This window comes from Sceloporus undulatus, chromosome 3 (assembly GCF_019175285.1).
Source record: "Sceloporus undulatus isolate JIND9_A2432 ecotype Alabama chromosome 3, SceUnd_v1.1, whole genome shotgun sequence".
NCBI classification, from domain to species: domain Eukaryota; kingdom Metazoa; phylum Chordata; class Lepidosauria; order Squamata; family Phrynosomatidae; genus Sceloporus; species Sceloporus undulatus.
In genome coordinates, this window is record NC_056524.1 from 165,687,696 (window position 1) to 165,715,387 (window position 27,692).

The window sequence follows — 27,692 nt, forward strand, 5'->3', positions numbered from 1 at the left end:
AGGCCTTTGACCGGTTATATGAAATGTATTTTTGCCACGGACTCCCTGCCAACTGCTGAGCTCAGTGAAAAATCACTAAAATGTTTCCTAATTATCCGTAGAGCTAATGACTTGAAGGGGTGTGTGTGTGTGTGACAAAGAATGCAAAGAGAAGGCTTTTCTTTTCTTTTTTTAGTGGTCAAAATTTAAAATGGCCATAAAAGGTTTCTCAGAAAGAGTGCTAACAGTGATTAATCATGTCGGCTCTGGCCTTGTTCCCTTTCCTGCTTTAACCAGGAGGGTAATCACACAGAATATTTTATTAAAAGGGCTAGTGGTGGTTTAGTATCATCCCCTAATTTAAAGCTATGAGCTTCTTTTGAAACATTTACCGACAGAATATGTAGATTTCGAAATGGGCCGCCTGTTCCCATGGTAACCAAACAAAGTCAAACAATCCTTTCTGCAGTGCTAACAACTATTGCCACAAAAAATGTATTTTGGTTACATCTGATTCTTTAAATATTTAACACATGGCAGAAACGATATAAATATTGCCCTGGATGAAACCCAACCCTCGCCTCCGATCCTTAACGTCCCACGCATAGGAAGATGTTTGAGAGCGCCTTAAATATTTTGTGCTTGTTACAGATGAAATTTTGTGCTTGTTACAGATGAAATTTAGCAGCCTCAAGTATGAACAAGACTGTATTCTCCCCCTCCGCTTTATTCTGCCTTGTTATGCTTCTCTTTTATTACATAAACATTAACTGTAATGTTACAGTGGGAAGCAAGTATTTGGCAAACTCCATGTTATTTTGCTAAGCCTGCATGGAGAGAGATGTTTTTGGTTTTAGCAGCTGTAACATGTTTAAACTCAGTTTGTAATGGGATCTGAAGACCAATATTCCCTATGGGCATTGCTTAGCTTCATTACTGGATGGCTGCCAAAATCAGGGCTCGAAAGTATTATTCACGCCTCTCTGCGCATACCCATGTCAGAGCATGCTCAGTTAATGAATTTCATTTCTAATATGGCATAAATTAGGTTTATACTTTAACATAATTTATGTTGTATTTTATTAAAATGTGAAATACTATCATCGTGAGCAAGCTAATCCCAGCTCTCTCATAGCCAAACTGTGTTTGAACATCTAAATCAAAACTGCATGTCTTGGCCAATTCTGGAATAAGAGCAACATAAATAATAACAGATCAGTATATGAACAAAGTTTTCTGCCTTGAATGCCCAAATTAAGCTACAGTTAAGGTGATAAAATAGTTTAACAGATTAATGCTGTATAAAAAGCAAAATACAGGGTCTTCATAGAGCCATTTTTTAAAAATGTGTTTGCCATATTAAAGTTTGTGTTTTTAAAATCCAGTTTTGCATTATTCTGCCCATGACTCATTCATTAATCATATTGTATGCATTAGAAAAACTTTAATCACTGACTTTGGAACTCAGAATGTAATGTGATCTGATCCTTTTAATAACATTTTAATAGCACTCCCCACCCTTGCTCCTTTTGGATCAGGAATCATATTGTGGAAAGTCTGTTGACTGGAATATTGGTCATCACTATTATTGTTGTTATTTTCTTCTAAAGCACAATTCAGAAGATAAAAGTTATAAAATTCAAATTCTTCAAGAACAAATTTCCTTGTGCCATGCTTGCATTGCCAACTTTGCCTGTTTTAAATATTTTCCTAGAGAAAGAGAATCCTCCCACCCACAAAATGTCTCCCTCCAAGAGACTTCCTTAATTTCTCGGAAAGAGGAAACCAATGTTAGTAAAAAGGCTCTGAAGCCATTGTTTTATTTTTATTGAATCGTATCTTGCGCACTGAATACAGTGTGTGAATTGAGAATGACCCACTCACAGGGTAAGAATAAAAAGAACAGCAGTTTTTAAAATTTCTGGTAGTTTTTTAACATTGATTTTCATGTTAAATTTTTTTCCATAGAAAACACTGAATTTTGCACAAAATGCAATGTTTTCTGCACACAAACATTTTTGTGCAAACATTGTTTTTGCCCCCCAAAAAAGTCCCAATATGTAAAATATTATAAAATGTACCAAAAAAAATAAATAAATAATAAAACCCCACCCAGGGGGGAGAAAAAAGTTGAAATTTATCATTCCTGCATGGAAGAATGAAGTAAATGGAGATTTCCATCTGTAATGTGGAACCCGTCAAGAGGTTCTGAGGGAAGGTGGTTAATATCAGAATGGATGGAAAAAACATGTACACTAGTGACATAAAACTCAGAGTAAAGCCATGGGGATAAAAGACAGCCCAACTCCATTTAATGTCTCACATGGCATTGCTACTACTACTCATTCTTGGGGGAAATACTTTTTTGGTCTTCGTGTCCTTGAGTATCAGGTATCTTACCTTCCTAGTCTAGGAATTATACTATGAAAAACAACTGCTATACTTTGATACAAAACACATGCAAAATCAGAATAATTGGTGTTCTGCTTATCTCATATTGGCTCTGATCCACCTGAATTTGGATTCTGTATGTATCCTCTTAGAAGTAAGCTCCATGTAGTTGAGTGATACTTCTGCCAAAGTAGGTTTGCAACCTACATTGGACTGAAAGCAATGGGACTTGAGTTAATTATAAATAACTTGTGTGATTTTCAATACATTTTAGTCACAACTAAGTTTAGCTGGATCAGAACCATCACATTTTTTTAGACTTATCTGTCAGATTCTTTTAGGTGAATACTTAAAAATGTAAAATATGAATGCTAGAAAAAGCTGTTTGGAAAAGAACATCTTCATAGAGCCTCATTTGAGTGCAGATCCCTATCAAATCTGAACTTGATGGTGAAGCCAGGTCTGTTGTTCCATAATGTGTGAATGGGCCTGAACAAGGGAAACACTAATTCAGTTAAGTAGCAGTTTTGTCAAAAACAGCATCTAGTTTCTGTTGCACAAGTGTAACTTTTGTAATTGACATTTGGGTTTTTAAAAGACGGTTTTTAGCATTGAATTTCTTATAGTCAATTCTGTTTGTTTGTATGTGTTGATGAAAACTTCTACAACTGACCAATTATTTGTCCTTTAGATTAATCCTGCCATATGAAAGATTTATTAAAGGAGAGGAAGATAAGCCACTGCCTCCCGTGAAGCCTCGAAAGCAAGATAATATCACCCAGGAGGGGGAAATTAAGATAAAATTGTCTGGAACAAAACGTATCAAAAATGAAAACCAAAAAAGCAAAAAAGAAAAAGACAATGTTCAGAAAACCCAAGACGTGCCTGAGGTTGGTTTTATCTTTCTTTTTCTTCTTCCCATCCTCTTTATCATTAATGGCTTGGGCTGAATAATTCTGCTCTGATTCCATGCAATCCAGAAATCAGTTTTTGAGCCAGGAGATCTAAAAAGGTTTCACTTTTAGACCAAGTCCCTATGTTACTTTTTCTTGATACAAGGACTTAGTTGTTAAACGAATCTTGCAATTGTAAATGCATCTGTGCAAAGATGACAAAACTGAGAAAAAGTCTGTTTCCGGAAAACATGAATCGGTACTTTCCAGGTAATTGCTAATATACAAATAATCTTGCTGATGTCATGTGCACACATGTTCTGCATATCAAAAATCTAATGTTTAAAAAGGATATTGAAGAGTTTGCCACTCTGAGGAACCAAAGTATCAATGATATTGTGACTTTAATGAATAAGGAGAGCACTGAAATATTAAGTAATACTGTAATGGATACAGTATTTGTGTGTCTCCACATCACATAATTATATCAGTTTCATACCACTTTAATTGTCCCGGCAAGATACTGAGAATCCTCAATCAGAATTCTAATACTGTAGTTCAAGGGCTGCACTCAGTAATTTTCTGTCCTTCATGAGAATACAAATCACAGGCTTCAGTAGGATGGAGCCATGGCAATTAAAGTGGAATCAAGTTGCTATAATGATTCACTGTGGATGCACCTAGCAGATATAACAGTGGTATATGTATGTTCACCAGGGCAATATAGAAGATCTCATGCTCCCTGCAATAACTGTAATAACAAATTTTCCAAAGCCTTGACATCCACTTCCAAAACCACATTCATAGCCTGGCCCATCACTGGGAGACAGTCCTCAGAGGCTCCAAGGTCTTCCTATGTAATAAGTTATAATTACTTAGCCATTGTTTGAGAAGTATCTGTGTCAGTACAGTATAAGTCACAATAACCTAAACACAGTTTTACACAGCCACATTTGACACAGTAAAATTGCTGACAACCATTGACTTTCTTGTTTCCTTTTATTTTTGCCTGTGTGGCGGTGGTGGTGGTGGTGGTGTTCAGGTGAGTCTGATCAGATGAGATAAAATGGCAAATGATCACACCACAGCCATCTAATGGGCCATTCTCAGGACACTTTAATCCTTGCAGTTTTGTTTTATGGGAGCAGTACCATAAAAGCTATGATAGATTGAGATAGTGGAGGAAGAGAGACGATTGCCAAACCAATTGGCCTGTAAAGTGTGAGTTAAGAGATGGCATTATTAGAACTGAGGTGCAGGGTGTGGCGAGGGGTTGTGAATGAGGGACAGTTGCCACAAGGAATGCAGCCCCGTGGGATCCCATGAGTAACTCAAGGACACTCAGTTAGGATATATGTTTTACATGGTTTTTGCAACTGATTATTTCCAGTGTCCCCCTCTCCGCAATACTTTTCTTTTCAATTGTAAACCAAGACACGATTTGGAAAGATACAGTCTTAATTAAAATATACATAAAAGAGGGCATGCAGATCTGCTTAAGCAACTGTAAGACTGCAACAGAAATTGCCAAAAGCAAGGAAATTCAAAGTTGAGGCTAGCATTCCATTCCTCATTCATCCCTTTGTGCCTTGTTATTTATTGCAGGGGGTTTGGATCAGCAAGTTATGTTACATACCATATGTGCTGCAATAGCTAAGCACAGCATAACAAGCTAGCAATGGAGTGTCAGTCTAAACTTTGAACTTCCTTGCTTTTGTTGTTTGGTATCTCAAATTTCCTGCGTCTTAAACTGCAGTTATTTTTTATGTGAGTCGCAGGTCAAGTTCTTAGATGGAGAGTAGAAAGTGCATAACACAGACTGCAATTATGTGGGCTTCCAACAGCAAGAACATAGTAGTGTATTTCTTCTTTTTTTTTCCTCCCTGTCAGACTGCAATAGGGATGTTTTTAATACTGAATTCTCACCAATTTATCAGGAACTTTACAAAGCTTTAAAGTATCTTAGAATCAATGTTCACATACTCCTCTATCAAAATCTTGATCATCCCATGTAAAAATTATGTTTTCGTTGTGCTTTTTAGTTTTGGAAATGAAATTCCTAAGCCTAAAGGATAACTGTAGTTAAATGTTAAGATTTAAAACTGAGATATAGCAGTGGAGTGGATCACTGGGATTCCTACAGAGGTTCACACTGTGTTTATTAATATAGAAGTATGAGCTGCATGCGATTATGGGAAATTAATACATTGTACACCAGATTTGTTCAGTTGCAGAGCCTGGTAAATCTCGGAGGGAGAAGTCATGTATATGTGTTATTGTAGTGAGTGCTTGTTTATAATAGCAAGAGAATTTATAAAAACTGTAAAGGAGATGGGGCACAATCCAGCAAAAGCTGATTGTAAGCAAGTACTATGGCAGTCAATGAAACTTGCATTTATTACCTTCAGAGGGACTTAACAGCAATAACCTTTAGGTGGAGTGTACCCATAGCTTTGGGCACACAAAAACCTTTGACTTCAAGATGCCTTATAAACACATCAAATATTTTAAACAACTATTTATCTTGCAATCAAATTTCATTCTTGCTACCTTAGAACTATCCTTTCCAAGCCTTCCCACTAAAATGATGTGCAGAAAGTTAAAGCACAAAATCCTGCATTCCTTGGATTTTCATTCCATTAACAGTACAAAATCTGAATACATTAACCCTACAAATTGTGCATACATACACATGTTCACAGCTTGGGGTGCTCCTAGATCCACACCTCCAAATGACAGCCCAGATAGATGGTCAGGAATACTTACAATCAGCTTTGGCTGCTACAGCAGCTGTACCCCTTTCTAGAATTAGAGGACCTAAATATGGTAGTGGATGCACTGGTAACCTCAAGGCTGGATTTCTGCAATGCACTGTACATTGGGCTGCAGTTTACAATTTCTGCAGTGCAGATGCAGCCTTTGCACCACATGGCTAGTTAGGCAGTTCAGGTATCTTTATTTGACACACATAAATACAGGTCATACTCAGAGTCACAGACAGCTGGCACTTGGCCTGGCGCAAGATGCATGATAGAGCTCCCCTCCCTGAATTTTAGCAATAGACAATATAGCTACTCTCTGGGCAGTTGAGATACCCAAATGTATTTGCAATGTAGTGTTAGTTGTTTCACTGTCCTCAAGAGTCCCAGTCCTCCAGAGTCCCAGGCCCCAAGGATTTCTCCTCTGTCCTGCCTTGCCCTCAGGTGTGTCTCTCCTACAGACAAAGTCAGGTGTTACAAGCTAAAGAGACACAGTGGTGTTAGCTTCACAAGTGAAAGATCATGGGCCCATACATACAGGCCAAAATAAAGCTGCTTTGGTCACTTTGGAGGTATGCTGTTTAAATGATGCATCCATCCTAAGAGTCTGGAAGCTGCACCAAAGCCACGCTCCAGTCCTCATTTAAACAGCATACCTCCAAAGTGACCCGAGGCAGCTTTATTTTGGCCTGTCTGTATGGGGCCATTGATTCTTTTTCAGCCTAAAAACAATCTCATGAGCTGAATCAGTAGCTGCTCTTAAAACTCCCCTGAATTTCAAAACCAGTTTTCCATGTAGTGTGTGGTGCAGCTATTAGGATAGCAAGTCACAAGAACCATTATGCCTGCTAAAATAGCCATACATCTCTCTCTGTTAACCAGAGCTTGGGAAGAAAGTTAAGTTTTTGGACTACAACTTCCAGAAACCATATCAGCATGACTTCTGGTCACTGAACTGCAACTATTTCAGATAATAAATTGGTAATTGCAAAGTGGATTTTTCCTGCAGTGCACACATTGAAAATATGATTTATTTGTTTAAACTGGCTGAGGGATCTTTGAAGTTCTAGTCAAAAAAGTAACTTTTCCAAACTCTGCTGTGTTTTCTGCTTTTCTGAACATGGGGAGCATGCTTAGGTCAAATTGTCTCATGTAAGTATTCTCCCAATAGTATGAATTCTGCTTCTTATATCTTGAGAAATACGTACTCCAAAATATTTTTAAAGGCTGAACAACTTGTATTTTCCGTTTAAACGCTGAGAAGGAAAGCTGTCTTGTAATGATTCTTCTGTTGATTCAAAAATGATTATGTGAACTGGCTGTTAACTGGTTGCAGTTCTGTTTAGCACTAGACTTGATTCTGTTTTGTTGTTATCACTGTGAATATAAAATGAAATATTATTATTATGCCTATCACTGCTCTAGCACAGCTAAAAACTCCAATCAAAACGGTTCCAAACAGGAAGAGAAAGGAGAACAGGACATCTAGTTATTAAATATGAGTTTTTCTTGGTCTGCTTTGCTCATCTGTCTGGTATTTTCCTGTAATTGTATAAGCTCTGGAGGCCAGTGATAGAATTTTTTGCAAAGGAGCTAATGATAGTATTGGAGTGCAAAAGGCATATTTTAGTGTAAGTTTCTTTGTGGAAAACAAAATATATGGAAGCAGTCACAATGAGTAACAGACACTTTAACTAATAGGAAATAGAAAAACCCAACACACGGGAAAATTTAAAAGCAGCTGCAAAGACATAAATCTTGGAGAAGATTGTGATTCATTGGCTGCCTTATACCCATCTTTCACACAACACCTTCTAATGCAGCATTTAGATAATAACTTTCCTGATGCCTGGTTTTTACAGCAAAGAGAGAAAGAAGGAAAGAAAGAGAGAGAGAGAGAGAAAGAAAGAAAGAAAGAAAGGGAGGTGGAGGGTGGCATCACAGCAATAATAGGAGAGCTCAGACAACATTGCTGCATTATGACTGCCATCTATTAAGAGCTGTGCCAAAGGAGAATAACAGTAATTTTGAAAAGAGTTGTCAGTCAGCTGTATCACAGATGGAGCACTCTAATGACCTCCCAGGTCACAGTTCATTCGTCTACATAATGGAATGAATAGCCAGAACTGAGTCCACAAGCTTTATTAATGAAGGGGCATTAAAAAAAATCCAGCCTCATTGGCTAAAATTTTAGGAAGGCTGTATCTGGATGAGAGCAAAAATGCTTTAGATGCATGTTGACAACTTCATTTTAATCTCTAAATAAAAAAGAGGCCCCTGTTGCACTGCAACACTGACTGTTCCAAAGACATGAATGATGCTTTATTCCTTGTCTCTCTCCTCAATCCCATTGACAAATATTTCTGTATTTTAACAGGGATAATTAATTTTGTAAGAATTAGTTCTAGTAGTAGCAAGAGATTATATGCAAAGTAAGAATAAAATAAAATCCATGCTTGTAATATATACAGAAAGTAGTTCTTATATCTAGATTGCATTGTGAACTCAGACATTGTTCTGTTCATTAAAATATGACCTCAGATTAAATGCTGTTTTTCTGTTTCCAGATTTTAATTGTGATAATGCCTAAATTATAAGGTGGTTGTTACAGCATTCAAATTTGTAACTAGATGACTTATTCTTAAACAACACTACTATGTCCTTTGGCGATGGAGTTAAGGGGATTTTTTGGATGTTTGGTCTTTCATTCAACAGTTTTCTCACAGTTGTCTTTTGAAATGTTTTGTTAGGTTTCATCAGAGCAAGAGAAGAATCCAGAATATCCAGACCAGAAAAGTTTATCTGAACTAACAGTAGCAGAGGAAATGAAGCTGTCTGTAGAAGGTCTGCAGGTTTCCCCAACAGATGCAACTGAGACAGCATCTTTGGAAAAGCCTGATTTGAAGGAAATCAGCTCAAATTATGAAGAGGCCAAAGAGGAGATGCTACCTGGGGAGTCTTTTTCAAGCACTTCAGTGGCTGTAGAAGAGGACATTGCTTTGGATCCTACAGCCAGGAAACTCCCCAGTCCATCAGAAGACCAAGAGGAACCAAATCAGGAACAACAAGCACCTTGTTTTGCTGACAATCTAGAAAGCGATGCCCAAGAAACTCCATTTAATAACTTGCCAACCATCCACCTATCACTGCCAAGTCAAAATGAGATGGAAGATGATAAACTTCCAGAGATGGCAGATTATATTGCCAACTGCACTGTTAAAGTGGACCAGTTAGGAAATGAAGACATACACAATGCACTGAAACAGAGTCCCAAAGTCCTTGTAGTCCAGAATTTTGACATGTTTGACAGAGCAAGTTCGACAGAGAAGGAACCATCAGGTTCCCTCAATGGTGAACCTAGTTTTGGTTACACACCACTCCTCTATTCCAAAGGCAACCCAGGCATCATGTCACCACTGGCAAAGAAGAAACTTCTGTCACAGGTCAGTGGGGCTACCCTCTCATGTAGTTACCCTTATGGCTCACCGCCACCTTTGATCAGCAAGAAGAAGCTGAGTGGCAAAGAAGACTTGTTGTCAAACATATCCCAAGCTTCTCATGCCCCTGTGATGGACACTGTGGCAGTGAGTAGGCCATCTGTTATCCAACACGTGCAGAGTTTTAAACCCAAGAATCTGGAGGAAAGGAGGTCTGCTAGTGAAACATATAGGCATGAATCACTACTAAAAAGAACAGATCCTGAATGCTGTGATTTTTCCAAACAGCATCTAAGTGCACTGGCTGAATCCTATGCACTCAAGTCAGAAATCCAGGACATGAAAGATAGAATGAATGAAAAAAGGGCCTTGCACCATTCCCATATGCCCAGCTTCTTGGCAGATTTTTATTCATCTCCTCACCTGCACAGCCTTTATAGGCACACCGAACACCATCTTAACAATGAACAGACATCAAAATATCTCCCTCGAGACATGTACAGAGACACAGAAAACATTTCCATGTTCCCTCAGCACAAGCACCAAGACAAACGTAGCTTAGCCTATCACCCCCCTTTACACCAGCATGAGAAAAAGAGCCCTATGGAAGCCTCATCAGATGATCAGCCGACAGATCTGAGTCTTCCAAAAAGTACCCACAAACAGACTGCAAAAGCTCTGGGGCCTTCCCTCTTGCATGCTTCATTGGGACAACAGGACAGAAAAAGCATCTCCCAGTTCCAAGCCTTGAGCAGCCAGCCTCTGAGCATAGACTGTAATCCCAAAGCCTGCCGGGTTTCTCCAATGACTGTGTCCACCCCCAAGAAGCACAGTGAGCCACTCATCAGGTCCACCAAGCCACCGAATCTGAGAAAGATGGAAGGCATGGTCCATCCCATCCTAAGCCACAAAGCCAATGTTCAAACCATTGGGGCAGCTCGGCCTCTGAAGCGTAGCCTGGAGGATTTGGACAAAGCAGTTTTGGAGAAGAAGGTCCGAGCTGTCTCACCCTTGTGCATACCAAAGGACACCTCTGTGAAAGACAAGGGTCTTGAGCAAGAGGCTGAGGGCAGCAAGTCAGTACATGGCCTACCTCCCAGTGGCATGCTGGAAGGCCACAAATTCCCCCTTTCAAGCCCCATCTTTACTGGCTTGTACCCAGGGACTTTGTGCAGCAACCTGAGCAGCCGCGTTCCAGCTGGTTACTCTCACCCTCTGCAGTACTTGAAAAATCAGACAGTGCTTTCACCACTAATGCAGCCTTTGGCTCTCCATTCATTCATGGTGCAAAGACAGTTCCTCACATCCCCTGGAAATTCACAGCAGCTTTACAGGCACTTAGCTGCGGCAACACCTGTAGGAAATTCGTACGGTGACCTTTTGCACAGCAACATTTATCCTTTGGCTGCTATCAATCCTCAGGCTGCATTCCCGCCTTCTCAGCTATCTTCTGTACATCCGAGCACAAAACTGTAAATCCTCCTTTCAAACACAACAAACAAACTACATTCCTTTAGCCTGTGATGTCCTGCAAAATTTAAAACAAAACCAACAAAAAAATATCAATATTTGTGTTAACCAACACCAGTTTTGTCCCTCATTGTGGAATGCTTCAGATTTGATTAAGACAAGACTGTTGTTTAGTTGGGCTTTGCTTTTCTCCTCTGGCTCTCACGTCTTCTCCTTCTGTGGTGTTTTCCCTTGCACAAGAAGGTTTCAAAAGGATCTGTCTCTTGCTCAAAATGATTGTCAGAGCAGGCCAGGTGGCTCTTTCCTGGTCCTGGAGAGAAAGATCTTCAGTTTTTGTCCCCTCTCCTGCCCAAGAAGGTGGGTTTTGGAGCATTTCAAATAGAAAAAGAGGCAGGTCTAATGACAGAGAAGTCAGGAAACACAGATGATCCATGGATGTTGTTTCTTCAAGTACCATTTTGGGTTCCTGGCTTTTCAGAGTTCAAATCAATGCAATGTATAGTAAAAGTGTCTCAATATTCAACTTAACACTATCAGAACAGAAATAGTAAACACTGTTAAATTAGATTGTACATATCTACTTCAAAAACAAAACAAATGCCAGTGTCAACATCACTTGTATAATTTATGTAGGTTCTTGTTTCCAGCTATTCCTGTTGCTCTGTTTATTCGTTTGTTTTCTAAATTAAATAGTCTCTTTTTATCTGCAGCTTTTTTTTTAACAAAAAAAAAAAAAGGCTCTGGCAATTGAGGGCTTTCAAAAATCGCAATTTTTCCCTTTCCTTCTTCCCTGGCCTATATTTTTAGAGCAGCTTTGGGAAGGAGGGATGTCATTGTTTACAAATAAAAGCATCCATTTTCAATAAACTCTTTTCAATGATAGAAACATACTGTAGATCACGCAACGGTGCAATTCAGTCCCAACTTCAGTTCCTTCTCCAATGACCTGATCCTGAAAGGTGCTGAGCATTGATTCACCCATCACAGTGGTTTCCTAAATGTTCATACATTGCTGTTATACTAGCCGCTGAGATTTTGCTTTCCTGTATCATGGTCTGTGAATTTTTTAAGAATTGTATTTAACCTTATCTAGGCTGTGAAATTGTCCTGCATACCAGAGGGGGAACATACTCAGGACTGCACTGGCAACAAGTTATTCAATAACGTTATTAGATTCCAAAGGATCTTTCTTGAGGGCTGTGAAACTATTTCAAGAATGTCAGTCATTAGAACAGAAATTGGAGGAGAGGTATCAAAGATGGCCTCAAATTTATGCTTCTAAAAAAGGATCTGTGGGGGTTGGATGCCTTTCCTAAAAGTGATTGTGACAAATAGCAGCACTGAATATAGTTTTAATTGAGCAAATTTGGCTGTGTATTGTTTGTGCTGCCTGTATGATAGTTCCTTGAAGTCCAGCAAAGTGCCAAACATCCCACCATAGTCCAGCAAAATACTGAGTTACTATTAAATATAAACAGCAGCTTAATCTACAGACTGGATCCCTTGACTCTTTGGATCCATTGAACAGTGGAACTTTTACGCCTGAGTCTGAGCATCTTATCAATGACTCTGAAGAGAATGTTCCTGCTGAAAGCCAGCCTCAAGAATGATGTTTGCCTAGGGGTGGGACAGGTTAGGGTGCCCAGAAAAGCTTGTTAACTGAGCTTGAAAGAAGAAGTTTCTTTTCAACTGAGGGAGGGCTTTGAAGGGCCAGCAAATATGACTCCATCTATTGATTCACTCCTGCACAAGCAGGGAGAGGGTTGGAGAGAATACCTCTCTTTATTCTCTACTAATTCTCAGTTACGGACAAAGGATAGGTGCTTCTGGCGCACTTTGCCTACCTCCATGTGAACATTAGATTGGCATCCTCCACTTAAAAACCTCAATGGGCAACTCTTGTTTGCTCTTGCTTTGACTTGTGTGTGACCACCTGATATGCAAAGGGAGAAAAGTCTGACAGCCTGCATTGCTGTTGCTCATATTGATGGAGTAGGTGGTCCAGACAGATGGACCTCTCTGTTCCCTGTCTGTGCTGATTTTGCTTTATTCATAAATTCTGTTCATTCTCAGCTTTAATATGGTTTTTTAAAAGCCGATGCAAAAAAACCAATATTTAAATACATGCAATGCACATTCTTAAATGTAATTTCTCTGAGTCCATTTCTAAATGTTTTCTGCCCTAAAAGGGATATATTACAACAAAAACAAAACATGTTTTTTCTGTCAAGGACTTCATCATGAAGTTTGAGGGTGTGTGAAATCCAAAGAATCATTATGATCCAATTTGCTCATTTCCCTCAGAGGCATGTATCAGGGCAGTTCATACTGGATTTTACAAATAGTAAATTCCTTAAGCACCTCTAGTTCAAAGTGCCCTTATCATGCCTCTTTGAACGAGTGGCTGATAAGGGGAAATAAACCCTCTATTGCTGTTCACATGGGCAGGATGGCAGTACTGAGGAACTCTTCTCTTGTGATAGAATTTGTGTGAGAAAGAGTCAGAAGGATTATATTGGGAAAAAGACCTTGTGAATCAGATGCTATGCTGAAGGCCAGATAAAAGCTCGCCCCGGCCCATCAGTTTCAGCCCTCAGCCATCTGTTTAGTTCCTCTTACATAATGTACCACCCCAATGGCATTTCCCACTTAAAAGGGATTGGTTTTCAGATGATGCAACATTCCTGATTCTGTTTAAATCATAGAAAGAATGCCAATTTATAATGGCTGGAATAAGCAGCTTAACAATATGGTCTATCTCAATCTCTCTCCTTGAATTCCTGAGTTTCCACTTCCAGTTCAGGAAGCACCAAAGGTCGTCAAATGTACATAGGTCACCTCTTTGGTGCCATGTGCCATTGGGCAGTGAGGAGTTGGCATGAGGTAAACACAACTTAGTAAGAGTTCTCTGGGTTTCTGCATAAGGCTAAAGGGAAGCAACATTCCACAGATACAGTTTCAGAAATGAAAAATCCATGCGTGAAAGTGGCACTTTTTCCCCATGGGAAACTTGTTGTCCTATAATAGTATGGATTTGTTTTGAGATACGTCTTTGCCATGGTTCTTGAGGTCTGGACAGCTACACTGAGATGCTGAAGTTGGAAGCATTTTATAGTGCAAAATTTGGTTGCAATTCAGACGCAGTAATCATGAAAACTACTGGAAAACTAGTGGAAACTACTTAAGCAACACCGTGCATGCATGCCAGACATCCTATATTAACATTTCCTGTGATATGAAGCCAATTGCAATATATAATGTAACCTATTTAATATACAATGGCGAGGAAACCAGATTAATAGACATCTACTGTTAAAGATCAATGTTATCTTCAATTAAATGCTTTTATGTTCTTGTGATAAAATTATATGATGATGATGCATAAGCAGGCTAGTAGAATTTAGAACAGAAATGTGCCAATGCGGTCTTTTTTTTTTTCCTGCTGCGCTGCAAATGTTGAAAAGGAAAAAAAAAACCAATCACAGTTGATCAGATGCCATAGAGGGCATTCTTAGTCAAATTGCACTAAACCGGACTAATATGGTAATTGAGGGAGGGGACTTGGGCAGGATTATAGAAGCCTGCAATGAACGTTGTCACAATCACATGACTGGTATTGTAATCCAAGGACTCTGATATTGTTTGGGATAATCTGCATGTAGGATTGCCTGATACCTCTTATGTTGGGGGATGTCCCTTGTTTTAAAAGGATTGTCCCTTGTTTTGGAACAGCACAGCTTCATAAAAAACCTCTTCGCCCTCATCAAGTGATTTTCCGCATGCAAAGGCAGCTCTGGTTTGCTCAGAGTGGTACAGCCACAGGCCCCCGATGTTCTCCCCACATTTCCATGGGGAGAGGGGGGCTCTGAACAGTCCTTTTGTGCCTGCCGAGCTACTCCCTTCCAGTGAAAGGAAGGGGGCTGCCCACACATGCGCAGGAGCTCAGTGGGCACATGAGAGTGCTGGACTACCCTATTCCAAATCTCACAGTTCTAAAAGAAAAAAAATAGTATATTGTCTTTGAATGTTTAAGCTGGTAACCATAAACTGTTAAGTCTTAACCTCATGTACATCTTCTGCGTGTCTCCAGTTTCGGTTGTGTTGTGTTGTGTTGGAAATGAATGAGACCATTCTAAAACCAGGGTTATTTAATCCCTTCCCCCTCGCGCCTTTGTTCAATAGGAAGATGGATTTATTTTTAGAAAATTCATGATACACTGGCCAAGATGAGGGCAACAGGGGCATAAATCTGTGGTTGTGTGAGAGCTAATAATGCTTAAGAACCTCCTTTTTTTAAAAAAAAAAAATTCTATGAATTTTATTAAGTATTAAATTTTCCACTGGCAGATAACTACTTTCTGTGTCTTAAATGGGGCTTTGTTTGCTTTGTTTGAGTTCAAGGGGCCTTATTATTGAATGAAATTGCGTAAGTTTTTCTTTGTGCAATCAAGCCATTGTTATTGGTAGGCTGGTAAAGGAAACAGTGAAATCTAATTGGCAACAGAGTCATAAATCTATTTACCAAGAGCCCGTTCCAAGAAATGTTGCAATTCCAACACACTCTGTTCAGGATTTATTAAGGAATTCTGAAGGCTAGTGAGATTACAAAAGACAAAGGAAAACGTTCTTCATATAATGTCTTGTTAGAAGCTGTTCACTTTATTGGGTAGGTGGGGCAGAGTATTTCGAGTGAGACCTTTTGCAACTGGATCCTTGCTTTAATAATTAGAAGAGATAGCGGAGTTCACCATTTTAATCAAAGCCCAAAATAAAGCAACGATACTATTCTGGTGTGTTGAACTGCCACATGAATCCTTAAACATGCAAGGAACAACCCCAACCAAATGTCAGGGTGATTTAGGGCTCCGCTTACTGCAGTATTTGGATATGTGTGACAGTTGCCATTAACATGATTTCTCTCACACCCCTCTGGGTAGTATGTATATCTTTGTGAGCAACAGAATGCCAGAATAGTTGGTTCTGTGACATTGTCACCATGCTCACATTACCCAGAACAGTGGGGTTGTGTGATTATTCGGAGAGATTCTTGCCCATGCCATTAGCAATATCTTCCTTTGCAGTGTGTGTGTCTCATGCTAGGTTTGCAAACAAGTAATCTGCCCTGACTGTATCGGTGGACACAGAGCAAGTTATTTAGGGGGCATTTCCAGCATCCAAGACCATTCCACTCCAAGAGCATGGCCATTCTTGGAATGGAAGTCCCCCAGAATAACTTCCCCCAAGCTCTGCGATGGGTATCACAGGGAACAAAACCGAATTTAACTTTTTGTTAGATAATAGTGTCCATGAGCTCTCAAAGTCTATTCTATACTGCTGCGTCGTGGCTAATGGAATCCAGAAATATTTTTTTGTGGTGTGTGCCTTTAAAGGAAGAAGCTGGTTTTTAAAAACTCATTCATAATTATACCTGCTCAGATTGTGTGGCAGTGAGCATGGTCAAACCTGGCCCCATTTCATAGATTTTATCACTTATGGGGTGCGGGGGAAATCACTGACATGAGGTTTGCAGTATTGAAACCATCATCATGAGCACTTAACCAGTGTTTGCTGTAAATGTATTTGATATTTTACATGTATCTCCCCCTCCTCCCCCATAGTTTTAAATATGATCTAACAAAGGCAGCATAATCTACTAGCTGTTTATACTTTGTTTGGAACGTTCATTTGTTGTAAATAGTGTAAACATTCTTGTGATTCAAGTTATTGTAGGTTATACGCTCTGTAAGGTGAGACTATTTGTATATAGAAAAAAAAGTGGCCCAGTAATATTATAGTTTCCCATTTTTAAAAAAAGAAAAGAAAAAGAAAAGGGTTATTGAGTAACCTTTCACGTTAAATAAGTTTAAACACTACCAGAACGAAAGAAAAGCTGAGCCAACTATAAACACTCAATTTTTGTATGTTTTCCAAATTGTACGTATTAATGCTTTTGATACTGTATTATGTGCCAATAGTTTCCCAATCACATAGCAAGCAAAAGATATTTTGTACTTTTTGATCCACTGTAATATTTAATAAAAAATGTTACTATCTGTCCCTTTTTGTGTTTCATACATCTGTAAAGGGTTCTTTTATCTACTAAGGGACTACCAATAGGTGCATTAAGATCTTCACTTTCCTAGAAGCTCACTCTCTAGGGCAGGGGGGAATAAGCATTGCCCTTCAAGTGTTTTGGGATTTCAACTCCCGCATTATTTATACTGACTAGGGTTGCTGGGGATTTTCATCCAACATTTTGAGAGTCACGTTTGCCCAACCCTATTCTAAAGAACAGCCAACCACCACCACCCCCACCCCCCCACACACACCTTACAAGCCTATATTGGCATGAAACAAAAGCAATTTCACAAATTTTAAAGACAAAAAAAATATGATCATATAGGGATTTTTTGTGGGATTTTCTGGCTATGTGGCCATGTTCTAGAAGAGTTTCTTCCTGACATTTCTCCAGCATCTGTGGCTGGCATCTTCCTTCGACTTCACAATGATCATATAGTTTGCTTATATACAGTTACCTTTTCATGGGGAATAATGATGGGCAGAGCTGCATGTAATACACATTAAAACATTCTCAGTGAAGAAAACTTTAGTTCTATGGATAGAAAACAGGAGTTGTACTTCTTGAGTAAATTATGCAAATATGATTTGTTTTGCATAATTTATCCTGGCCTTGTCAGGCAACTTATGCTTTGCCCTCTGTCTAGCAGAAATGCCATTTAGCTATAAGTGGTCTGTCACAGGGCAATAGTACAGAACATACTTTTGCATCCCAAAGATCCCAAGTGCAGTCAATGGTGGGCTATTCTTCCAGTGTGAGACTACAACTCCCATTATCACTAACCATGCTGGTTGGGACAGTTGGGGACTGTACTCTCAAGGGCCTATGGCTTCCTACAACCAGTCTATGGCATCTAACTATTTCTGAAGAAATATTGACTATATTCTGAAGCATCAGCTTGCAAGGATGAGCATCAATAACTTCATTTGTTGTTGCTTGATGAAAGCTGAGATTGTTGGGAGACTGGGGTTTATGGCCAGTACCAGATTCTTCACTGCTGCAGGATCCTAGCACACAATCTCCGCCTGTAGCCAAATAAATGAATTATAAAAGAATATGTAACACATTCACTAGCAGTCCAGATATTTTGCTTACTGCTCTCTAAAGTTATAGGATACCTACCGATCAGGAAGTGTTAAATAGTGTATACTAAGAGGTGGATAAAATGTGGCCCTCCAGATGTTGCTGAACATTTCATTGCTTTTCATCTTATTGGCTATACTGGCTAAGGCTGATGGGTACTGCAGTTAAGCAGCATCTGGAAGACTGCACACTGTATCCTTCCTGCACTTGGTGTTCTTTGGTCATTATAATAGAGTCATTAGAAGCTGACCTCCACTGAAATGTTAGCCTGGGGACTAGAAAACAATTTTATGTCACTGGAGGTGGAATGGTCGTCTTTGAAGGTTAGTGGGAGCAACAATCTCACTTGTTTCCAAACTGAGCTGGTTAAAGGTCTATATAGAGCCCCAGGGAAGCTATTGCACCCCAGGCTTCCGGCGACTCAGTTCCCCCCATTTGTCATGCCAGAACATGCTAACAGTGATCAAGCCTTTGGAAATATGAATGATGCTTTGTGCTTACATAATGTCGTCTCCCGATGGCTCTGAAATAACATGGTAAATCTTAGAAGTGTTATGGGCAGATAGTAGACCTGAAGCCTGAGTAACACTGACTCATCAGTGACTTATGAAGAGTCCATAAAAGAGCACCCTGTCTCACCTCATGATGAGATGGATGTGCTATGCCCAGACACACTTAAGGCTAAAAAGCACCCTGCAAGGTAACAAATAATTATTGTTTTCATAACAGGTCTGGCAAAAAACAAACTTATGTTTAAAAAATGATTATAAACCATACACACAAATGTCAGTTCAATGTAAGTAGAATTCTACTAAGGAAACATACTGTAAACTGTCCAGAATGGGTTCTCCATAAATACACTGCTTTTTTTGCTTCGTAAACTATGCCCAAAGTTGTTCACAACCAAGTCAGAACAGAACAATCCACTAAAAAAAACCAACAGTCCAAGCCAAGTAAGTAAATAAAATTTAAATAGTAAGAGACTGGATATTTTGATCGATTAATTAGAACTCATATAAATACCTAAAGTATTAAGCTGAGCTCCACAAGTATTCTGGCCACACACAGATTGCTCACATGCATTAGTTTTCAGTCATGAGTACTGACAGATACTTACGTTATATTTATTACATGGGTCCTGCTGTCCCTCCAAGAAACTCATCCCCACATTTTTGCAACCCCTGGTTAAGCTGGAAAATGGTGACAAGTGAGCTTTATGGCTGACATGAAGCCTTGCATTGGATCCTGGACCAACCATTGATTTCTCATCAGATACTTGGTACACTCACAATCCAAGAGTGTGGCATGCTGGAGGCTATGAAATTCAGTGAGCTTTCTAATGCACGTCATTCTGTGGTGCATTGAGACTATTCTGCTGTAATGTTTAAGGTGGTTAATCAGTAAAACTGTCATGCAAAATCTTTTTGATACATTTCTTTAAGGGAAAAAGATATAGACATTTGACCACAAGATGGCATTGTGCGTGTGTTTCGTCCTGTGAATAAACAAAAACCAGCAAGCAACTACTTTGGGGAAGGTCTGAGGCCTCATTCACACATCTGTGATGCAAATGCATTCAAAACCCATTAAAGGTATGGAGAGTTTTATTCTGAGTCTGTTTGGGTCTATTTGCATCGTTGTTCACACAGCTGACAATGCAAATCTTTTGTAAAACTCGGGGGAAAGCCCAATATTGATTATCCCATGGTAAGTCGGCTTTTTGGCAGCTTCCCCCCAAAAAAACTTAATCCAGTGCATTTGAGATGCGTATGAGCAACAAAGGTTCATCCCAAATGCATCTGGTTAATTTCATTATGCAAATAATCCCATATCTTTTTGGAAAACCCACTTCAGAATGCTTAACTCCTGAAACCGGGTTTCAAAAGTTTAAATTTTACTTCTATCTGGTCAGGCCACAAGTAGGAAATGCTCGTGTGGATGTAGAGACACAGGTGTGGACACATCCCTTAGCCCATTTTAATGTTCATCCAGGCCTCGCTGACATGGGTGGATACATGTCTCTAGTTGACAAACAAGCGTTTTGGCCACATCTGAAGCTGGCCCACAAGTAGGCCATTTCTGAATAAAAGCCTGCCTGACAATCCATCAAAAACAGAGATACAGTGGTGCCTCGGGTTACGAAATTAATTCGTTCCGCCATTCCTTTCGTAACCCGAAAATTTCGTAACCTGAAACACTTTTCCGTTAGCACTGGAAAGCCTATAGCTGCACTTTGCAGCATTTGAATTTCGCGCCGAAATGAATTTCGTAACCCGAAAAATATTTCGTAACCCGAAACAGTTTTTGCCAATCCAACTTTTTCGTATCCCGGAAATTTCGTAACCCGATCATTTTGTATCCCGAGGCACCACTGTACAGTAAATCGTACATGTTTTAAAATTAAGCCTCAAACTGTTGTGCATGTCATTTTTAAAAAAAAGTTCATTTATTCACAAAATATGGGTAATTACCATGTATACTCGTGTATAAATTGAGAAATTTAGGTCAAAAATTGACCCCAAAAACCTGGGTCAACTTATACATGAGTCAATGCAGTATTTGATCCAAGCCTCTCCCCAGCTGGGCTGCCTCTGCAAGGGACCACTCAGCTGGGCAGAGGCAAGGAAGGGCAACCAATGTCCACAGCCAGGCTGCCCCCTAAAGTCTGACCCTTGACTTATCCAGGGGTCATAATTTTGACCCTGACTTATACACAAGGTCCACTTATTGTCAAGTATATATGGCAATTGTTTTAATATTATTTTTAAAATAAACATCAGGAAGGGGAGAAGCTATATTTAAAAATATGTACTTCTTATGAAGAAGACATTGGCCGAAATACTGTATCAGCTATTTGCTGTTATTGTTGTTGTGTGCCTTCATGTGACTTCCAACTTTATTATAGGGTTTTCTTGGCAAGTTTCTTTAGGGAGAGGTTGTTATTGCCATCCTCTGAGGCTGAGAACATGTGGCTTGCTCAAGGTTACCAAGTGGGTTTACATGGCTGATCCAGGATTCGAATCCTGGTCTCCAAAGTCCTAGTCTAATGCTCAAACCACTAGGCAATGCAAGTGCCCCCCATCCTCAGTTATTTAGTTAAGAATAATAGTGACTAAGTAGTGATTTTAAATACCAAACAAATACAGATGAGTAAATCTAGATCTGTTTCATATTCATAATCACCACTTAGGGCCAGAACAGACTGACAGCTTCAGCCACCTTGGGGGTTTGGCATTTACATCCGCCATGCCCCCAAGTCACCCATCAGTCGCGTCGGCAATTACATGCCAGGCAGCTTCCAGGTGACTTGGGGGCATGGCGTTTAGATGTCATGCACCCCGGAGCAGATAAAAAGCTAGCTCTAGAAGCAAAGGAAGGGCTTTTTTTCTACCCCAAATATGAGTGTATTTTTTCCACTTCTATTTGGCATGGAAGGTGACTGGATTGGGGCCTCGGCATGCGGTTGCCACAACCCCAATCCATGCCACCATATCGGGCCATCTGTTTCGCTCCTTAGTCACAATTGCAACACTACTGCCATGACTGTAACTCCCATCAACCCCGAACCTCCTTTCTTAGGCATCATGTTTTGGGAAAAGGAGAGCCATTCTGCAGGCAACTGTAACACGGGTGATTGGCGTGTCTGTCTGGTTTTGGAAGCAGGGGTCAAGCTAGGAGAGTTTACTTGGTTAAAGTAGTTGATACAGAATTTGGGCCTCATAAAGCAAGCGGTGAGCCTGAGTAGTGCAGTGGATGATGACTCTGCAGACCAGAGTTTGATTCCTCACTCAACTTTGGAAACCTGCTGGGTGACCTTGGGTGAGTCACACACTCTCAGCCCCAGAAAACCCTGTGATAGGTCTACCTTAGAGTCGCCATAAGTCAGAAATGACGAAGGCACACAACACCAACAAAGCAGGCAGACCAGAGGCACTCATTCCCTTCCGACATCTTTTGCTGCTACTTGACATGGGGGAAGATGGTGACTGGCATCTTCTCCTGTCTTGGCCAGGCCTTGCCAAGGGCATGCACTGAAAAGGAGGTTCTTGGTCAGTGCAATTAGATAGCAGAGTGCCAAATGCTAGGAGTAAGTAATTGTATGCTCAAGACAGTAACTCCTAATGACTGTACAGCAGCCCAATTGCTCTTTCTTGTCCAGCAATTCCCAAATGGCAAATAAAAACTGCCTATAAACAGAAACTGCTACAATTGCAGTTTTGCTTGAAAGCGCATCCTTTGCCACAGATTAGAAACTAATGTAAAATTTCAGTACAATCCCCCTCCCTCTCCTCCACTCAAACTTACTGTATTTTCTATCCATCCACAGGGATTTCATATTTCAACAAATGCCTTTGCAGCAGGATTTTGAAAAGCTCACAGACAAGCTTCAGGGCTGCTCATTGCCATTAGGAAAAGACATTTTATTATTCAGTTAAAAAGCTCATGGTATTTGAGCTCTTCATGCCTTATAATGTTTACCGACAGAAAATTGCAAGTTGGCCTCTGCAGTTATTTACCGACTACATAAATGAGATCTTTGGAACATAAACATTGAACTGAAGTGCCAAGTCTTTGTCCAGCTGTGGTGCTCTATTTTTTTTTTTACCATGAAACTAGAAAATCTAACAGCTACAAAGCAACAGATAAAATTTCAGGCTTTGGGGCTTACTGCTGACCCATAAATCTTGACATTAATTTTTGACAGGCTTTTACTAGTAAATATCAGCTTACATGGGAAGCCCTACTTATGCTCAAGGAGTCATGTGCTAACCTGAGCCTCACATGGTGCATAGATCACAATGACTATCAATGCATCTTTCATCACAGAAGTATGGTAGCTGAAACCTGCATGGGAAGCATGTGCCAACTACAGCTTTGTTCATCGGTTGCAAACATCCTGCAACAGACAGTAAATAGGTTAATGCAACTCACTCAGTCCAGCTGCTTGAGTGACACTGCACACAGTTACCTCAGGGACACCAAAGAGTCAAAACAGACAACATGATCACTGATGGAAGAATCAGGGATCTTTCCAAAAGAGAGGAATGTACTCATACATCTTTATTTATTTCATTCTCACATATGGGAACAAACATTTCAAACATTTGCTTCCCCTGAGGGTGCTTATGAGAGTTTTCACACATTTTCGAATGTTTAAAAATGTATATATTTCAAGACTTTCGATGAAAATTTTGCAAGTTTACATCAGATCTGGGAATAGGGATTCAATCTGTGCTGGATTAGGTTACACTCCCGCTGAAGATGCAGGTTCATAGCTTTAATGAACTCCTGGATTCAACCCAGAACCTGAAAATTTAGGCTTCAGCATTGGTCAGGAGTGCATTTCCAGTTATGGCTTTGGCACCAACTATGCTCATCACTGTCATCCCCATCTTCCTCATTTTGAACATTGTATTTTGTATAAAATACAAATTTTGTAGGGGAAAAAAATCTGTTAGTGACTTACTGGTAGGTCCAATGTATGCTATTGTCACCCCATTTTTGGTTGTTGCAGAGCTCAAATTCTTTACCAACAATGTAACAAAAAAAAATCCCACCCCACCCTCAGGGCATCAGCTGTAGGGACCTCCTGAGGACTCCTGGGGTGGGGTGAGAGGGTGAAGCATTTGATGGGCCCATATCCCATAGCAGTTTAACTTAATTCTCTGGGTAAGAGTGAAATATGATCCATTTCAGAATCTGCACCTTCTCTGCATCCCATATACTGGTCTGTGGGATGATTAATACAATGCAACCTCATTAGTGAGCCAGAAAGAACAATTATTGATATGTGCATTAATGGGGTACACAAAGTGATATCGATCCATTGGGAGAGGCGGGAAATAATAATAATAATAATAATAATAATAATAATAATAATAATAATAATACAATTTATTTGTATCATCATCATCATCAGACAATGATGTATAAGAAAACTATACAGCCATTCCCACAGAGAAAGCCATTATGGGTTAGGGGGTGGGGTGGGGGAGAAATCCTTAGTGGGCATGGACTATTGTCAATCCCAGAGGCAATTCTGACCCATTTTAGTGTAGGGAAAAGAAACAAAGCTTTTCCTAGCCAGTCTACACGGCTAGCATCTCTTAAGAGGGTTGAGCTACTTCATCTCCAGTCTTTTTGGTCCTACCATAGGGACTTCACAGGTTGCCCTCTCCCTACCCACTGCCCAATTGATGGGGACCTCAATATGGCAAGCCACATCCCCTCAAGCCTCTTGGGGGGGGGGTTACACTGTGCCCTCTGAATACTACCCCCCTCCATTTTATTTTTGAACAGAATAGGCCTTTTTTAAGAATTTGGAAATTAGTTGTTTTCTATGGGGTATTGCGTAAATATAGGGACACACTATTCCCCATTATTCACAGTCTTCATGCTGTTAATTTAGCTACACATCTCAGTGCGCCACATTGATTGATATCCCTGGCAGGCTATATACAAGAACAAGAAAATGTTTAGCTATTATTCACCGCATGAATTCAAGTGCAGGATTGGGCTACAAATGTAAATAAAAGAGAGTAACCCTCTATGAATGAAATTATTAAAAATGCATGTATTTCTCAGCCTACAAAGAAGACCGGCCACAGTAATGGAGCAGAACCATGGTCCATGGAACTCAGCTCAGTGCTTCCAGGTAAAGATGTGTGTGTCAAATCAACAAGGTTGTTTATATACTATAATTCTGTAAAACATTCACCTTTCACTTCCTACTTTTCTATACAGGAACATGTGATGCCAAGTCAATTTAACCATTTATCTGACATGGGCATTGCAGGGACAGATTTGTTTTCTCAACCAAAGAGTGCTGTTTTGTACGATGGAATTACATTTCAAATAGATCTTTCTATTGCTCAGCTATTGCAATCAATGAAGAAGATGGTCTTTAAGTGTTTTGACAAATCTCAGTTAAGAAAATACTAGGGATAAAGGGAAAATGTTGCACAAGCTCTGTTTTAGGCCAAATCTACACCAGCAAAATAATCCAGCTCCAGCCCACAGTACAGTTGGCTCTTCAAATCTGTAGGGGAGTTCCATTCCAGACACATACCCTCACAGACAGCAAAATCCATGGGATCTCAAGTCCCATTGTTTTCAATGGTGGCACAGTTCTGTGTGCATGCCACCATTGGGGAGAACAGAGTGGGGCCAACTGCAGATACTTCTATCTACGGATGGCAAGCCTGCGGAAGACAACCGACTGCATTCAGTCCCTATTAACAGCCGCCTACTGGTAATAAACCAGATTCAAATTGTATTGATTGTCCCTGCCCAAATTCCTACAGGTACAAAAGGACATTTCTCTCCTTGTCAGAAGCAGAGTATTTCAGGTTACAACCACAAGAGTGGCTGTGCTTCCCCACTTCCCAAGCATGCATAAACCAATAGCCTTTCTTGGCTTGCTGTCAATCTACTACCCACCTTGTTTTCTGCTGCTCCAGAGACTAGGACCGGAGCAATGGATGCAAGCTACAGGAAAAGAGATTCCACCTCAACATTCGGAGGAACTTCCTGACAGTAAGGGCTGTCTGATAGTGGAACACACTCCCTCGGAGTGTAGTGGAGTCTCCCTCCTTGGAGGTCTTCAAATGGAGGCTGGATGGCCATCTGTCGGGGATGCTTTGATTGAGAGTTCCTGCATGGCAGGGGGTTGGACTGGATTGCCCTTGCGGTCTCTTCCAACTCTATGATTCTATGATTCTATGGATGGCTCTCCCATCCAGTCCCCATCCCCATTTTGCACCCCAGTGAGTAAGAGGAGCTTTAAAACATCTACCATCAAGGGCACATACATATACATGGGACAGAGTTAGGGTGGTACACTGACAGTGGGAGCAGGATAGAAAAAATAGTTTTCCCCCACTGAAAACTGTGGAATAAAGTGATTTTTTAAAAATAAATTGCATTAAAAAGAAGTGCTTCCCTTGTGCAAATGGTCGTATGTCGTGTGTTCCAAGAGCACCAGAATTGAGGTACATATGGATTTTTTTGCTGGTGTGGATCTGGTCTCAAGCAAGGTTCTTCAAAGGAAGTGCTAGTAATCAGAACAAACCTCTCATTAGAGTAGAAGGCTGCCAAAGGTTTTATGTTTACTGAAACAAACATTTAATCTTTTTATCATAGCTTCCTTATTACCAAGACAATAATAATGTCATAATCAGAAAGACGGGAAGAGGAGGGGAAAGAGACAAGTATGAAAACATTGCAATCCTTCTGAAAGGAAAACAAGAAAATGTCACGTGCATAACCTCTGAGGTATTGGCTTCTCATCAGCACAAATAATTAATCCAAAAGGGTATTATGAAGTTGGATGTTGATGGAATGAAGTAAGAACATCCACTGAAAAGAGGTGATGCAACAGTGTAGATATACATCTGGGATTTTATGCCGAAAGTAATTCAAAACCATCTAAGTTCCTTTGTCACCAGACAGTAAGGCACATTAACTTAGAAGGAAGCTACCTAATAATACATAACAAAACCCAACAATAGTAATAATACTTGAGGATGATGATGATGACAGTAAGTTTTTAAACATTAAGACAGCTGACTTCCTTTTTAATATTCTTATGCTCTTTGCAGACTCCATCTAAATTGTCTATAAGGATTTCAATGAAGGGCCAATGGGCACCGGAGCCAGCATAATTACATTTTAGGCAGAGCAAAATAGGGCTTCAACAGGTAACAACAAAATGTTATTTGTAGGCTTGGGATTTTGTCCATAAAAATAAGCATTTCTTCTGCAAAAGATAAAGTTCTCCCTGCCTCCTTTGACACAATCCTTTGAGGTTTTAGCATTACAACTGGAGGAGAAGTAGCAAACCTAACAGCTTCCTCTCTCACTGCACACCACCTCATTTTATCTCCTATTGAAAAATTCATAAGGGGTTTGATCTCCATAAAGATGCCTGAATTGTACCTGCTCCAAGTTAAGTAATGCTTTTGAAAATAGCTCAATCCGTCATTCCAAGCATCTGAGCAAAGGCCTCCTTCACAGTGTGCCCAGAAGAATAGCAATAATACAGGCAGCCTCGCAGAACGGAATCAACACACAAAATATAAACCAGCTCAACTGAGTTCAGCGAAAGAGTTAACTTTGTCCCTCAGTTCCATTGGCATCAAGGGGCTTTAAGTTACACTGCTATAATGCTTAAATTGGAGTAGAAAGGACAGGTTGCTTACCTGTAACGGTATTTCTTCGAGTGGTCATCTGTGAATACATACAAATGGGTTTCACTGCGCCTGCGCAGTGCTGCTCGGAACCTACTGGAATCACTGGGCAGTTTACTCTGCAACAGATTGAAACTTTTTGGCGGTAACTCCGCCCACCTGTTATAAGGCCCCTGCCTTCCCGCTCTTTTCCCCAGTTCCGCAATTTTTCCGCCAAGCAGGCGATGGAAAGAGCCAATGAGAGCAGGACACTGAGGGGACGGACGGGTGGGATTTGTATGTATTCGCAGATGACCACTCGAAGAAATACCGTTACAGGTAAGCAACCTGTCCTTCTTCTTCGTGGTCTCTGCGAATCATACAAATGGGTTTAGACTGACAAGCTTAGGTATGTGGCGGAGGGAGTGTCCTGA

General features: G+C 40.1%; 2 protein-coding genes across 2 annotated transcripts in view; both read left to right on the plus strand.

Moving 5' to 3' along the window:
• Nucleotides 1-16,984, plus strand: part of LOC121926429 (AT-rich interactive domain-containing protein 5B-like) — a 67,629-nt gene extending 50,645 nt beyond the window's left edge. The window contains exons 6-7 of the mRNA XM_042459414.1: nucleotides 3,062-3,260; nucleotides 8,773-16,984. Coding sequence (XP_042315348.1) covers nucleotides 3,062-3,260; nucleotides 8,773-10,935 — 2,362 coding nt within the window. The 3' untranslated portion in view covers nucleotides 10,936-16,984. The remainder of the gene's footprint in view (nucleotides 1-3,061; nucleotides 3,261-8,772) is intronic.
• Nucleotides 1-27,692, plus strand: part of LOC121925884 (AT-rich interactive domain-containing protein 5B-like) — a 361,184-nt gene that overhangs the window by 263,325 nt on the left and 70,167 nt on the right. The gene's annotated exons all lie outside the window — the stretch shown is intronic.